Source organism: Caenorhabditis remanei, chromosome III (genome assembly GCF_010183535.1).
Source record: "Caenorhabditis remanei strain PX506 chromosome III, whole genome shotgun sequence".
Taxonomy (NCBI): Eukaryota; Metazoa; Nematoda; class Chromadorea; order Rhabditida; family Rhabditidae; genus Caenorhabditis; species Caenorhabditis remanei.
The window spans coordinates 9,869,220-9,885,386 of NC_071330.1; the positions used below are offsets into that span (position 1 = coordinate 9,869,220).

General features: G+C 36.9%; 5 protein-coding genes across 5 annotated transcripts; 1 reads left to right on the plus strand and 4 right to left on the minus strand.

Moving 5' to 3' along the window:
- Positions 1-5: 5 nt before the first annotated feature.
- Positions 6-3,124, minus strand: GCK72_010388 (uncharacterized protein; the record flags this gene model as incomplete). The annotated part of the gene is made up of 10 exons (XM_053727834.1): positions 6-358; positions 403-806; positions 856-973; positions 1,024-1,142; positions 1,241-1,332; positions 1,379-1,650; positions 1,694-2,351; positions 2,395-2,736; positions 2,780-2,912; positions 2,979-3,124. 10 exons carry the CDS (start codon positions 3,122-3,124, stop codon positions 6-8), a joined length of 2,637 nt encoding a protein of 878 aa, XP_053587411.1.
- Positions 3,125-3,353: 229 nt separating this feature from the next.
- Positions 3,354-3,795, minus strand: GCK72_010389 (uncharacterized protein; the record flags this gene model as incomplete). Its single annotated transcript, XM_003110861.2, has 3 exons — positions 3,354-3,466; positions 3,513-3,635; positions 3,681-3,795. 3 exons carry the CDS (start codon positions 3,793-3,795, stop codon positions 3,354-3,356), a joined length of 351 nt encoding a protein of 116 aa, XP_003110909.1.
- Positions 3,796-4,735: 940 nt separating this feature from the next.
- GCK72_010390 (uncharacterized protein) lies at positions 4,736-6,865 on the minus strand (the record flags this gene model as incomplete). Its single annotated transcript, XM_053727835.1, has 5 exons — positions 4,736-4,990; positions 5,051-5,401; positions 5,452-5,865; positions 5,911-6,600; positions 6,728-6,865. 5 exons carry the CDS (start codon positions 6,863-6,865, stop codon positions 4,736-4,738), a joined length of 1,848 nt encoding a protein of 615 aa, XP_053587412.1.
- A 697-nt stretch (positions 6,866-7,562) lies between these two features.
- On the plus strand, positions 7,563-9,761 carry GCK72_010391 (uncharacterized protein; the record flags this gene model as incomplete). Its single annotated transcript, XM_003110858.2, has 6 exons — positions 7,563-7,655; positions 7,715-8,493; positions 8,539-8,643; positions 8,691-9,375; positions 9,420-9,594; positions 9,640-9,761. The coding sequence occupies 6 exons, from the start codon at positions 7,563-7,565 to the stop codon at positions 9,759-9,761; spliced, it is 1,959 nt and encodes a 652-aa protein (XP_003110906.2).
- A 350-nt stretch (positions 9,762-10,111) lies between these two features.
- On the minus strand, positions 10,112-12,052 carry GCK72_010392 (uncharacterized protein; the record flags this gene model as incomplete). Its single annotated transcript, XM_003110734.2, has 8 exons — positions 10,112-10,397; positions 10,442-10,562; positions 10,753-10,947; positions 10,997-11,181; positions 11,372-11,534; positions 11,580-11,679; positions 11,729-11,884; positions 11,945-12,052. The coding sequence occupies 8 exons, from the start codon at positions 12,050-12,052 to the stop codon at positions 10,112-10,114; spliced, it is 1,314 nt and encodes a 437-aa protein (XP_003110782.2).
- Between the last annotated feature and the right edge of the window lie 4,115 nt (positions 12,053-16,167).

A 16,167-nucleotide genomic window follows, 5' to 3' on the forward strand; every position in this document is an offset into this window, starting at 1 on the left:
TCTACTTACTTGTTCTCGTTTGTCACTGCAATAGTTCGTCCACTTGGAACCAAGTCGACAGTGGATATTTTGTCCATGAAATCTTCATCAACGGAAAAAGTAAGCGAAAGGTCTACCATATCACCTTCGTATCTTTTTACAAATGTCAAACTTCGGTATAATTCAGGATCAAGTTGACTCAGCTCGTCAAATGCACATAATCGATGACAACCGAGAACAGCAGCAAGAAGAACTGGAGCTAGTTGGACATCAACAACGATTCCTTCGTAAACTGCTTTCCCAAGCATTCTGCCCACAAACGTAAAAAGTGCCAGGTGGTCATCGTGGAGCGAAGAAGTTGGAGAAGGATACAGAACTCCTGAATATTATGAAATTGTTTTCAACTTTTTGTTTCTTTCTGACCTGTAGAAGTGGTGGAAAACAAGTTGAGTTGCGGATCAAAAACTTTCTTCAGTGTTAATTCCAGAAATTCCTTGAAAACTCCATCTTGGTCGATTCCGGCTTCATCAAGTCCTTGTTCATTCACAAATTTAACTCGGATTGTTGATTTCAATGCAGGAATAGTTAGCTTCGATAAGTGATTGAACCCATCTTCAATTATTCGATTTCTTTGAACTGTGATCCACGTTTGCATTTGAGAATCATTTATACTCGAAGCAACTCCATTCTTATCATCTTGAACTTGGCGACGGAAAAGAAGCATCCGATCCTTAATAGGAACTAGATGGGCCATTTTTCGCATCATCAAAATTCCTTTTCCAGATTTTTTTTCATACTCAATTGTTACAGATGAAGGTTTCACTTCTCTGAAACAAGAATTCCCAAAGTTTATCGAATAATATTGGACCAACTCACGAGATCAACCAGAACCTGGGATCATTAGTAAAAGATCTTCGACTATCTCTTTCGTAAAGAATTGTGAGAAGTGAGTGCATACTCTGGAAAAGCCCAATACTATTTGATGTTGTTTCATCTGTAAACACTACAGTTTATAAAAATAGTATAGAGAACAAATTTTCCTACCGACAGCTCCACTCCAAATCGCACGAAAGCAGAACACATTTACATATTTACAAATTGATTCGAGTTCTTTATTGGAGAATGGAGTTCCTTTTTCAAATATTTCCTCCTCGTCGAGAATTCTGGAAGGAAAAGTATAAAATCATGTAATGGGGTTAATCACGTCCGAAAAAAAAAACGTTTTTCCGGACATGAGTAGCCCCATAAAAATCAAACTTACGAAATGATAGCAGATGCACAATCAACAAACAAACGAAGAGTAGCCGTGTGTGGAGACGTGGGTCTCTTCAACGATAGTAGTGACGCAGATACCTAAAGATATCATAATACTAATCGTTAATTATACAATTTTTATTACCGGCCCGAACTGTTCAGCGTTAGAAGAGTTAAATAATAATCCACTTGAACTTCCATACTTCTCTCCCCATTCTTTTAAGTATAACCATAACTGCTTCAGTAACTGATCATCTCGACATAATCCTGATACGATTTCTCCTTTCATATGAACCATTGTACTTAATGCTGTCATATACACTTGACACACTATTGCGATGAGATTAGGTGGTGGTTCACATTCTGATTTCGAAGATGTCACAGAATCAATTGTTCCACCAAGCTTGCGCCACAACTCTGAAGAAAAAGTTGGCATTTATTAATCTGAAACAAAACTTACTGCTGAAAGCAGCACTAATATCTTTTTGATTTTTCGAAACCGATTGACTGTCGCATGACGAACATGGTGAAAGAGTCTTATTTTCCATAATTTTCCCGAAAAGACATTTTACAACTCGTGAGCTCCACAGCATTTTTAATTGATATAGGACGTTCCGGAGAGCTCCTTCTGTTCGCTTGTCTATTGGAAGAAGATAATGACCGAAGACAGGATGCCAATACTGAAGACTTGTTTTCGCTTCCCCGTGTTTTACTGTAAGTTCAGTGCATCTTGAGAGTGATGTTCCAACCGCCCAAGTCCATTCGTATATCTTCGATTGTAGTGTTTGATCATCAATATAAGCAAAATGAACTAGATTTGCCAGTAGATTAATCAGAAGTCGAACATCCATTCCCGATTCGATTTCTTCTTGATTAATTCTCAACCAGCAAAGTGTCTTTTCGAACAATTGTGAACTTTTGATTTGCTCGATATTCTGTTGATTCAGATGAAGAAGAAGTGCTGGACATGTTAACACCTTCAGAACACATATTGAAAATAGTTCCGGTGTTTCAGGACTATTCGTCTTCAAAGGTCTGTAGAGTATTGAAAACTGAGCATTCACTGTTTCCACATTGATGATAGGTTTGTGGCCATTGACAGCTACGAACAGTGAACTCTGAAAAAGAAAAAGGAAATAACATCTAAATCTTGCAACTCACTGCCAACTGCTCATAATTCTTCTGTTCATAGAAAATGCTCATCATTTTCACGCATAAACCGTTTAACACGGGGTGAACTTGAGTTGCGTTCCGAACTAATGGCCATGTTGAACTCGAAGAAAAAACGATAACAAAATGAATAAGACACTGCCAATGTTTCAATTCTGCTGCTTTCTCTGAATTAATAGAACTCAGGATCGAGGGAATTTGAGAGAAAATCGAAGTTATCAAGTTAGTTGCTTCTTTTATGGTGTCTTTGCTGAGAAAAGCAGCTACGAAACTGATATCCTTTGACGTAGAATCAATCGAAATAATTATATGACGACAGATATTGCAGAGAAGCTGAAGTTTTTTATTAGAACGCTGGATTTTACAGTATTAAAACCTTTGTATCTTTCTGTGTTTTTGCTGATTCTATCACTTTCGGAGCCTTTGCGAGCATTTCAGTCACAGTAAGAAGAGTTTTGTTGTTCTTCTCAAGATTTTCAAAGTCATTGAAGAAGTTTGGTCGGAAAAATCTGTAATTACGAACTCCAATTCCGTTTCTACTTGCTACACTTAAATTCTTTATTCAAAGTACTAACTTAAATTTGCCTTGATATTTTTTGCGTATCAGATATCCTCGTATATATGGTTCCAGCTTCTCCGCCAACTCCACTCTTCTTCTCTGTGTCTCCTCCCCTTCACGTTCTCTCGCATTCTTCTCGAGAGTACGTAAAATGTTATCCATACTTTACACGTGTCCTTTTACCTATCTTCGCAGTTCCATACTGTAATGGCTTCAATTTTCAATCATACAACTGACAGTCTACACAACTAGAACTACTATCTACCAAACAGTAGTTGAAAATCGGAATAATTAACCGAATGTTAAAGATGATCAGTACAATTGAAACATCTAATGAATGTGTTAAATATAAATGTTCATTCATTCATATTACAGGGATAGATACAATTATTCAAACTTGTGATTGAAGTCGTGATCCAGTGTGACGAGAGCTGCTCGTGCTCGCTCCACCCCCGCCTCCCGATGGCATACTATTCATTACTATGGCTTGAGCACGTTCATCATCTGACACATTAGTGAATTACTGGATTCGAAAAGTGGAAAAACTCACTATGTGCATTCCCGTCAGTTGACGTTTTGTTGCTTTTCCTTAATTTTCTTTTCGCTGCGATCAAGTCGATCTGCCGTTTGGTACGAGGAATTCTGATTCTCATGAAACAGCATACGATAACAACTAAAGGTAAACAAGTTAATGTATATAAAGATAGTTAAAACTCACTCATAATCAGCAAAACTCCTCCAACCAAAGCAATTAGCATCCATAACCGTAATCCAGGCGCCACAAACTGATCAAGAGCTGATAAGTGATTCACTTCATCACTTCCAGAAGGCATATTTTCTATCTGACAGAATTTTTTTTTAAAGGAACCACTATCTTAAACGAAATTGAAGAAGAAGAAGAAAAACCGGAAGTTGCGAAGTGGTGCAGACCAGTGAGGAAATCGAAGTTGTGAACTGAGGCGTTGAAAGTTTAGATTTTTTGAAGCTTTTTCACGATTACCTTCTTCTTCAACGTAGAGAATGAAATTGTGCTGGAACCTAGTAAACAAATATTTCAATTTCTCAAATTGACACTTGTTACAAAGAAACCCAGTGTCATGCAATATGAATTTATTGGAAGAGGGAGCAAGAGGAAAAAAGACGTTTAAAAACTCTACATATTTTCCCATAGGGAAAAGAACAGGGAGATAGAGAGACGGATAGGATAATGGAACGCAAAAAGAAGCGCTGCAGTATCTTCGTCTTTATGTCACAGACACCAGCAATAGGATAGAGCAACGGAGGATAGAAAGATAGAAAGCAACTGCGACAGCTTCACCAGCCACCAACTCCCTCTCTCCCTTTATTTCTCAGCGGCTCCGTGTATTTCGTGCAAGAGAAAGAAATGAGGATATTAGAGAGCTACTAGAGAGACAGGGTGAGATGTAAAGGGAAAGTAGGAGGACCGCTTTCTTCTCGTAGTATTTGCAATTATTTAAATAGAATACTTCCCGTATTGACGCACCTACATGTTAGAAACTACCTTGCTTTGTTTCTCTTCGTGCCCAAACCTAGCCGTCCTCCATGATTTTTAATAACACTTGAAATAGAAAAGCACCAAAAAACAGAAATACCCGGTATGGGAGAATACAATTATGCTGACAAGAAACAAGTAGTGCAGAGCACTGGGGAGCAGGGAGGAGAATGTACTATATACACACAACTCTTCAATGAGTTTGAAAATGAATAATGGAATTGAATCCAAAGCTTCTAAATAAATAAAAATTAGCTTGCCTATCGACACTTCGCTGATACAGAACTCCGCGATATGGCTGATTCAACAAACGGTCGTTTTGGGAATTTTTTTGAAGTTGAGATTGTCTTGATTGTTGCACGTTTCTTGTTCAACCATTCCAAATCTTCTCCGAGGTAAGTGAATAAGAATTCGTCGATCATATCTTTGAAGAATATTTTTTCCATTTCAAATCTCAAATCTTCGGCGATACGCTCCAGTGGAGCGGCGTGCATTTCTATCATCTGTTCGATTTTCTGAAATTAAGACAGGAATTAATCTCTCCAGATCTCTGACAAAGACAAATAAAAACCCACATCTATATACCAATGACTGGAAACTGAATATTCATCAGAAACTCTTGATAACCATCCATTCAGTTCGTAGTCATCTTGTCGGTATGTTCGGAGTTGCATTTGTTTTTGATACATATCGTTCACAAGTTCGTAGATACGACTTCCAGGAAAGCGGCATCCGGAAGCAGTAAAACCAAGATCAAGGGGAGGAGAACATTGTAAAAGTTCTGCAGTAACTGGGTGGTTGCTGAGCAATGGACGACCTTCGAGTATAGTTTCCATACTGATTGCGAGAGTTGGGAGAGCCACTGGGATAGTTTCCGAGAGAACAGCAAAATGATCATATCTCGACCAACCGGTCATAATGAGACCCTGAAAGAATACCGATAAATATTAACTTGAAAAAAAAAGCAAATTATCACTTCAAAGACATTAAAATCTTGATAAGCCATTGTGTATTGTTTTATCCATGATTCGTGGTTCTTCACATAATGATTAGCATTAGTTGAGTATCTTGCTGGACCATCCGCTCCTTTCCACGCAGAGCTTCCCCAAACACTTCCGAAATTTCTTAGCATCATCCATGTAGACCTTGGGAGATAAACATCGAGGTCCTCGGCATAGTTCCAAAGAACCGGTTGTATGAGTTCTGTCAGCTTGTAATCTTCAATGTCTGATTCCATTGCACTGATCAGCATATCATGCCATGCGAGAACTTGTGTATCCGAATATGTGTCCTTCACAAACTCAGCCGTTCTTGCAATATGCCAAAGCATCAGACGCTCTTTAGAATATTCTTTTTGAATTTGGGTGACACTGGCATTGCATATACCAATCTGTAATAAAATAGGATGTTTGAAACCGTGTTTGAAATATCTTACTTGGAAAGCTTCATCTGCTCCTATATGGAAGAAAGGCATTCCATACTTTTTATGTACTTCGGCTACTTCTTCAATCATTTCCTTGAGCAAGTCCCACGCATCATCATCCGAGAAGCAAATGACTTGAGGGAATCTAGCATCTTCCCTCAAATGAGAAAATTGTTCCAACTTCAGAATCCACTCTAGATGTCCCATTGTTTGAACAAGCGGAATAATATGCAGGCGATGTTTTTGAGCTTCTTTCAATATCGTCTCCACGGTTTCCATACTATATGCGTTTTTATTAACTGCGCCAGCGAGTCGTCCTTTAAATGGAAACATGTCTTCCCATTCCAGAAGTATTCCAGTGGCTTGTATTCTATTGAAAAAAGCAAAAAGTTCAGTGAAATACTGAGGTTTGTATGGGGCTCCTTTCAGATCTAAATGAACTATTCGGCGTTGTGGTATTAATTTTCCATCTGGCGTCAGCTTCGGATACTTTTCTCCATTAATAATGATATTTTGAGCTGGCTTTGTTGTTTTCTGTTCAGTTGTGAGTTTCCTGGTTGACAATTTCGCATTACTAGTCGGATTATGAACATCTAAATTCAAGCGTTCATCTACTTCTTCTTGTTTGAGATTTGGTGGTTCTAGGTTTAGTGGTATCCGTGGATCTGCGGCTCGATCTATAGAGTGAACTGGTTGGATCGGCTGTAAAATGTAAACCTTTTCCTTTTTGCTGCTGACAAAATTCGTTAATGGTTAGTCAAAAATCCTTTGCAGATAAAAAAGGTTTTGCTGATATGCTCAACATAAATAGTTTTCTAAAACAACTTACTTCTGGAACAAATCTTGCGTGGGTTGCTGTACCTTTGAACTGAGATGTAGCGAATAGAAATATTATAGTGACTATGCAAAGATACGTGAGGCGAACCCATACCGATCGCGAACGTCGGCCGAAAAATCCTCGAAACATTGGTCGTTATTCAGCTCGATTGAGTCGCATAAAACCTGAAAGAAAAAACAATACATTTTCGAGGCAAATACTAATTATAACACGTCATCAGTGAAAGACAGTGACGTGTTTTCAATAGAAAAAAAGATAGTTTTTCGAGACTGTTCGGCGAGTCAAAACATGCTTAGTTGGCGGGAACAGTGCTCATTCTTTTTAACTAACTGTGAAACAAATGTAGTTTTAGTGTTTTTCTTTAATGCAATCACTGTTTTTTAAACGTTTAATGAAGTCTATTGCTAACAGTCCACTTAAAGAAGATTTTGTTAGTTCAAAAATTTTGTTGGGGCTATTCAGGCCCTGAAAAACTTTTCCCTACTGCCTCCTGCATTCATTTACCGAACAAACGGTTTTTCCTGAGTAATGAATCGAGGGAAAAACTTTTTTCGGACATGAATACCACCATTATTGTGTTTATAAATTCGACAATGATTCGGCTAGCGGTTACGAATTCCTGTTTTACTTCTTATGAAACTCCCAGTCTATAGACTAAAATTTTTAAGGAAAAAAGGTTTGCGCATTATTTGATATGTCGGCTGACACATTGCTCGTGCACTCCTTGGTGTATTCCGCGAGGACGAGTAGAAAAGAAGCTGATGACAAAATTTTCTAGTCAAGCTTTGTCAGTCTTGATGAAATATTAAGTAAGTATTGTTCCTGAATGCTAAAATATTTAGCTGGTCTTTTTAAAGGCCTGCTAAAAAGACAACCAGCAAACCAAGTACCAACTATATCCTGGAAAGATATTCTGAAAGTAAGCTAATTTTTTGGTTTGAATGTCAATGACAATGCATTGCAATGGGTTTCATTCAGGAAGAAAGCGTTCCACGTCCACAAAGTAAACGCAGAACAATGCTGTTGCCATCCAATCGTGTTCTATTATGGAAAACGGAAGATCCTCTCAAAGAGAAAGACAAGAAGAAACAATCCCAGACCGGACTGAACATGATGTTTAAATTTACCTACGATGATATTCCTTATATTGTGAAGACGCAAAAAGCGTTTGAACTCCCGTTGTCCGTTGCTCTCTCAAAGGCTTGTGCTGAATATATTTACCCAGTTAATTCAAAAATTATTTTCCAGATATCTGTCCTCATGAAAAAGAAAGTGTTTAAAGACAAAGCAGATACTTCTGAAAATGGGATATCAATTAAATTAGATTCGCAATCTGAGATCGATGATACCGCATCTATCAGTACACTAGCAGACAACTTAGAAATTGAAACATTGCTTATTAATGAGGCTGAATTCCGAATTGTCCGAAACGGAATTCCGATCAGTTCAGTTACTTTGGCTTTAACACCAATTGCAAACCAATATTGCATGCCAACAATAGTTTTCAACAAGAAAAAATCCGTCCAATCGCATTGGTTTGTGAAAACAGAAAAGCAAAAGGAGAGTTCGGAAAAGATAGCGCCCACAAAAAAAGACGTCGACTCATTATATCTATCTTTTTCAAACGAGGAGAGACGAGAGTACAGTTTGGAAGGATATTCCTTCAAACACAAAGGCGAGTATTTTTCCCCAGATCCTACTGATTCCGGCCGATTAGTGGCCGTTGTCGTGGACACTGGAGTTGATAATCCTGTGTAGTAAGTTTAAAATAATCAAACTCATCGAAGCACGAAATTTTTCAGTGCAGCAATCAGTTCGAGGCCTATCAATGAACCACTAGAAGATGTTATCACAGATGACCAGGTCAAATGGTGTAGAGTGAACAAGTTGAATAAAGACAAAGATGTGTGAGTTCTAAAAATGAGATAACTTCGATTCAACCTGATTTTCTTAGGGTTCGCATAATGTGCTACAACATTCTAGCTGATTTATATCTGAATCTGAATTTGGAACAAAATGAGCTCTTCTTCAACTACTGCCCGAAAGCAAATCAGCGAGTATTTTATAGAACTCCTATTTTTTTGAAGCAAATGAAAGACTTCATCGACTCAAAAGTTTCTATCTTCTTCCTCCAGGAAGTTGATTTGCGACGTCACGAAAATTATATCGATCCGTTCTTAAAAACTCTGAACTATTCAAGTGAAATATCCAAGAAGGGCGGACAAATCAGTGAAGGCGTTGCTGTGGTTTTCGACCAGACAAGATATCGAACAATTTATTCGGACTCGTTTTTATTGGCGGATCTAGTAGAAAAAGAGGAAGTCAATTCGGATATCCGTAGAATTTTGGAAAGTTCAGCTGAATCGGAAACACGATTTAAAACAAGACCTACAATTATTCAAATCGTAATGCTCGAAGATGTCGAAACTGGGGTGATATTAGTGTGCGGTAACACTCATCTTCATCATAACCCTAAAGATGAACATATAAAAGTACTTCAAGCACTGACTTGTGTCCGAAAACTGATGAAGATGTTTAATGAAAAGAAAGAGTCAGAACCAGAAAGGAAATGTCGCCTAATATTTGGTGGAGATTTTAACAGCACTCCGGATGGCGCTGTTTTCCAGATGATGTCCAACGTAAGTAATTGTGTTTAGCTGTCCATATTGCTAAATCTTTGTAGAGATTCCTTCCGAATGATCATAAAGTATGGGAATGTGATGAAAAAATTGACGCCGAAGACATACTTATCGAGAAGAAAATGAGTTGTCTAACCGGAACTCCCGAATACACGAACTACACCGCGTCCAGTCAAAAAGAAGGATTCGTTGGATGTCTTGATTATATCTGGGGAATTGGTTAGAACGATTATTTTATGGTTATTACCATTTTATGTTTTTCAGATGTCGAGTCTATACGAATATGCCCATCACCAGATCACAAAAAAGTCATCAAGTACACAGCTCTCCCCTCTCGAATCTCACCTTCCGATCATCTACCCATTATCTGTGATATCAAGTTGTGATATATCTCCGTTGAATCCTTTCACCCCGGTTTATTTTCATTACTTGAAAACTTTCCGAGTAGCTGTTTTCTGTGTTTATTTTTCAATTTTTATTTCCACCGATTCATCAGAAGGCAATATTAGGGTCGAATAGCAATACAGTTGAAGATCTTGAAGACGAGAAATATGAAAGTAAAAAAGAAACACAAGTTGTGGAAATTATGCAAAACGGTGAGGCAGGACACAAAAGAAACAAAATACAAACGGTACGACACTGGAGCTGCTATAATTTTAACCGGGAATTAGAATTTAGCTAAGGTGGGAGAAAACTGAAATAGTGGTTTCCGACAGCAAACTGTTAGGATGTTGATCTAAACAAGTAAGAACGGATGATTATCTGGATATTTATTTTGACATTGACAATGCTCTGTTCTATTGATCCTCGTCCAAATTCCATTACATGACTGAGGACCGATCAATTTCCAGAATCCTTGATCTCCATCTTCTAAATCAGAAGCACATCTCCCATTATTTCTGTGATAGGTCGCTTCTGGTTGACATTCAGCACACATAACACTTCCTTCGGCTAACCCTTTATTCAGAAGGCGTGAAACACAATTACGATTGACCCATTCAATCGAATAGTGAACACAATAACTGAAATTAGAATTTTATTAAATTATCCAAGATACTCAACTCACAAAGACGCCTTTTTCACTTTTTCCGCAATTTTCGGAAGATCCCAGTAGATATTATTTCTTCCAAACTTTGAACGTGTCTGATTGTATTTGTAATCCAAAATTAAAGCAACTGTTGTTAAATCTGGAAATAGTTGATGGTGTCATTCGGAGATAATTGTAACCGAAACTACAGTAGTTCTTGAGTACACAGATTGATCTCAGAACTATGAAAACAAACAGTTCGAAACAATCACTAAGAGCTTCCGTTATGAAACAGCCAGCAATTTTCATATTTGGTTTTTGTAGGACTACGGTATTCGAGCATAACTAACCATCCAATGCAGATTTCTTTGGTCTACACTCGACAAAACAAGTCTTCATTTCCTTTAATGGCTCACAAGCTGCTCCTCCCCGTTCAGCATTTTGTATGACGTGTCTCAATCTTTTTTGTGTCCCAATTCCACATATGCCATTATCAGCAGAGCATTTTGTCCATTGATCCCAATCAGTTAGTACACAGTCTCTCGCTGAAAATCCCTTTTTGAAATCTCTAATTTTTGAGCAGATGATACTTACGTGGACATACAAATGTATAATCAGAACAACAGTCTCCTAATGCAACACAGTGTTCATCACAATAACATTCACTGATCGAACTTTCCAAATAATATAAATTATTGGCTGATTGAACACGATTCTCTTCGTAAAGAAGAGGAGTTGAAGTAACTTTTAATGGCATATATTTCGAGAGAAGTGAGTATCTGAAATTTGGATTTAACTCACTTTCAGAAAATACCAAGAACATTATTTCTATGGACAAAAGACAATGTTATAAAAAGAGAAGAGTCACTTCAAACAACATGAAGGAAACCGTTTTTAAAGAAATTCTTTCGGATGTGTCAATGACAATGCTGAATTATTAATCATTTTGTTAAAAACAGAAAATCAAACCGTATTAATAGATGCTTTGGCTTCTCGCTATACCGCGTTATCTCTTCTGGAGGAGTCCTTTGATCTCTTTTTTGTCCGAAAATTAAAGTTTTCAATTTTGGAGCAGGAGTTGTCAATGGAATCTCTTTTACTGACTCTGGTTCACCATCTCCACTTCCAAGACCTTAACAAAAAGAGGGTCTCTAACTGAACTATTCTCCCAACAAACCGTATTTTTGATAAACTTTATCCACTCCAGATCCTTCCATTTCTATTATATCTGGGAGTACCAATTTTCCAATTTTCTCATCGCTTTCTCCATCGAAAACCTGAAATTACGAGATTTTATATTTTTTCGCTTCTCAGAAAAAAACTGACATCTGGAAAAATGAAATCGTATCCATCACCAGAAGACTCATAATGCGGTGAATAGTATTCTTTTTCAACTCTTATTGGGCGTTGATGGAATGTTTGTGCTTCTTCATTATGTATTGTACTGACGGTTGGAAGATGAGATATTCCATCATCGACTCCCTAAAAGAAGACATACATGGAGGTTAGAAACAGTTTTTAATTTCAATTTTTATAACTCACTTTGCACGTATTATTTCTTCCGGAACAACACAATCTCCTCTGATAACATCCAGCACGGCAAGAGTACGGTATGGCAAAAAGAAGTGAAAGAAAAAGAAATTGGCGCATCACCAGAGCATCTGAAAATACAAATAAATGTTTGGAACGTATCGAGAAACAGTGGAAAAAGAGGGAACGGAAAAAGTGCTGATGGCATCAAAAAACATTTTAATCTGATGTGACACTTGAACCGGATAAGTCAACAATTTATGATGTCTCTCGTTTCTGGAAAAGGTGAAATGGTTACACTGGAAGTTATCAAAGTTTTTAGAAATGAATCCGATTAAAACAATGTTTTTGTCACTGGTTTTCACTATTAATGAGCTTAAAACACGTCTAACACGGGAGTGGTTGTGGACAATTTATGCTGGTTCTGAGAGAGAGAGAGAGAGAGAGAGAGAGAGAGAATTAGGTCATTTTCTGAATGAAAACTGGAATTTCGGATGAGTTTTTCAAAACTTCGGGTATCATTTACGAAAATATTTGAAAATAACTATATTTCGATTAGAAAGCGAGTGACAGATTAAGGTTTGAAATCTCGATTGAAATGTTTATTTATATATATTTAGTCAAAACTATAACACATGAGGAAACTTCTTGAGAAGTGATACATCTGGTGGTTTCATATACAAATTCGCTTTCCTTGCAGACACTTTATAATTTAGAATAAAAGTTCATAAAACTATTTGGAATGTGACATGATAATTATAACCTTTTCTTCTTTTCCAACCTGTCAAACTACTCAATTTTTATTTGAGAAACGGGAAAGTAAGTAGTAAAAAATACAAGTTTTAATAACTTTTTCGAAAAGAATTATGACTTCCATTTCTAGATGAAGAATACAGTATTCTGAACCAAAACTCCTTTCTGTGAGTGAAAAACTGAAGAATCGAAAACTAAAGTTTCCAGAAAATTTCTGTCCAATTTGCTTATTTGTTTGCCATATCGGAAGGCTGTCGGGAGGCCATAAAATGCAGGAATTGCAATCCAATATATAATTATTACCCCTCTCCATTTCATTTTAACTGATAAACCACCGTTTTAATGACAAATTTTGAAAATGAAAGAAACTGACCACCCTTTTTCTCAAAGAAAAGAAAAAGGAAAAGGAAAAAAGTTGGAAAACAGGAAGAAAAAATGAAATGGAAGTTTTGGACGGTACGTACCGGAAAGCTTCGAAGCGTGAGAGTCGGCTATTTGCATGAAAAAGGAAAAAAGAAGAAGGTAGGAAAACGATGGGCTATGAAAACTTGGAAAGTTCAAACAGTTTTTGAGTGGGCGGGAAGGTTGACGCACGACTTTCATATGAATTTTCAAGGCAAGTCATTCAGAAAAAAGGCGGACCCGAACAAGAAACTGCATTTGATTTAGAACCACTTCCTATTGAGTGTTCTGGGAACGCCTTGTTCAAATCAAAAGATATCTGAAAGTTACGAAAAGATTCCGTCAATTCTAGTGGTTGATAGTTCGGGTAATCCATTGAAAGTCACCTTTCAAGCAGCAGAAAACCGTATTAGGGGCGTATAGTATAAATACAGTTTTAAAACTCTTATAAGTTATGTTCTTACAATTTTAGAACTTGAGAACAAATGTATACCTAGGTTCACATCGATCCTTAAAAATTCTTAGAACTCACCAAATATCATCGTACTTCGTCTATCCAATTCAACAGCAGAACTTTAGATATCCTAGCAGGAAAGTACTATTAGATTCTAGATTCTTTCATGATTCGTTTCCCTATGACCCCTCCCTCCCACCGCCAATTTTTTTCTGATAAGCGTCCGTTTAATTCATCGCTTACTGTCTAAATCTCTCCGACCTATTCAATATTTTCTCTCAAAGTATCAACAGCTATATGAGCAGTTGTTTTAAGGATTCGGAAAAAAAATCTGGAACGAAAGAAAAAACTAAAAAAAATAAATGGGTTCAAAGGAGAAGATGTGTCATACTATACATTGGTGTTACATCAAAAAGAAGAAGAGGATAAAGTAAAGTTTTGGATTCCATTCGTTGCTTTTTTCCAACAAAAGCGAATACTTCTGTTGATTTGTTGTTGTTGGTTGAAAACAGATTCCAAACGAAAAACTTATTTATTTGTTTGCCTGTTTTTTCCTTTCTCGGAGACCAAAATTCCGAATCTAAAAAAAGAGAAAGAAAGTCACAGGAACTGATAGAAACAATATAGATTTTGATGGATTGAAAGAACTCCTTTCGGGTGGAAAAAAGCATAAGAGGTCACGATCCTTCATTTGTTTTCAGATAACAATCTATTTCAGTTACGTAATAATGTCTTATCGAATGGATTCATTTGATATATTACCTGCCGAAGAGACAGTGAGACTATGGGCGGAGAAATCGGAGAGTCACTGTAACGGTTTAATCAACATAAACATCTAACCGATTCGAAACTTGAAATTTAGAATGATTCGAAATGAATCAAAGAAACGGAAGAAACGTATCCGATGGAACACAAACATGCACACACACAAACGCATTCGATATCTGAATAATTCAGCGAGTCCTTCTTCTTTCTCTTCTTCTAATTTGGTAGAAGAAGAGAGGATACCGAAAGAAAGTAATCTCAAAAGGAAATGGTGATGACAAGTGGTCAGTGGTCACATAAATAATAGTGAGTACAGCTGTCAATTGGTACCAGCGATGTGAGGAAGAAGAGAAGTTTCATCGTTTTTAGGGTCAGACACACAACTTTTTGTACGAGATTTTGGATTCGACCAGTGGCACCTGCGACTACATTTTTGGAGAACTTTGAACCAGGTGTTCGCGTCGTTTTTTGAGTAAAAAAGAATTATATCTAGGTTGGGACGAATGGAAAGGATATTGAAAGTGGATAGTGAGCTCATGAAAAAGGAAAGAAGAACTCTGGGTTATGATACAGTATTGTTTTATCAGTTTTGGCTAAAAGTTTTAGCTAAAATTTTAGTTTCTTGATATCATTTAGAAAAGTGAAATCTTAATGGAGGCATTCAGAAAGTTTGTTTTAACGGTTGTTCTTTCTGAATTATTCACTTTCGAATTGCTGAAAGCTAGCGAATATTGGCATTTTCCCAGAATGAAATTACTCAGTCACTAGCGTATCGTAACCAAGTTTGAATTAGAAGAAGACTTGAGACTTCAAGTTGATATTCTCTTCGTTACCATCCAACTTTCTACCTTTGTTTGAAAATATAAATGAATTCAAAAAGTCCTTTAAAAGACTGATCCTATCTAAAGACACGGAAACAAGAACAAAGAGAATTAATCTTTAAGAAGAGTTGGATAGGATTCCTTCATTTTGTTCAATATTACACAGAAAAACGGATTAGAATTTGCAAGTATTGTCACCTCCTTCTTATTTTCTCCATCTGGCAACAACCTCATCACTAAAACCCCTAAAACCATTGTCCGCCGTTTCAAGGGAATTGAGGTTTATTGGTTGTCTACATCCTTCCACGCTTTCCCTCTTTGTGTCGGAATGAAATGATGAAATTGAAAATGAAATTGGTAGAAAATAGAAACAAAAACAAGAAAACTGTTGGGGGATATGTGTCGAGTAATAAGAGGTATTGTATTCTTCAGCTTCTTTATATTGGTAAGGGATGACGGATGGAGAATAAATAAAGGTATATGTTGACTGAAGGGAGGACTGTCTTATTCCGACGAGGCTAATGGTGTCAATTGCACTTTTGTATGACTGATGGTCCTTAAAATGAGAAAATGGATAATGGTGCTAACTCTATTAATGCACCTGCAATAACATAAGAGCTTTCTGCTAGTTTAGTCCGAAAAGAGGTCGAGATTTAGTGTTTTTATATTTTGAAACGACCTTTCTATTATTGTGCGAATCGAGTTTGGGGACCTTACTGTAGATTGAATGAATACCGAACTCTTTCATTGAATTTATGCGATCTCTTGAGATAATATATAAATTTCACGAATGAGATTCTTCTTGAAATCAACAAATAACTAAAAAAAAAAAAGAAGGCTATATAACCTAGGAATGAGCGTCGCTGTCTACTAATTTTCTTTCTGAATACAGTCTATCTCATTGAATATTAAATGAAACTAATGTGAAAAGAACTGTTCATGGATACTAATAACTATAATAACTGATCAATCGGTTCCCAGTGTGTTTAACCTTTTAATCAACTGATAACTTTATCAATGGACGGAATGATTATGGAGCA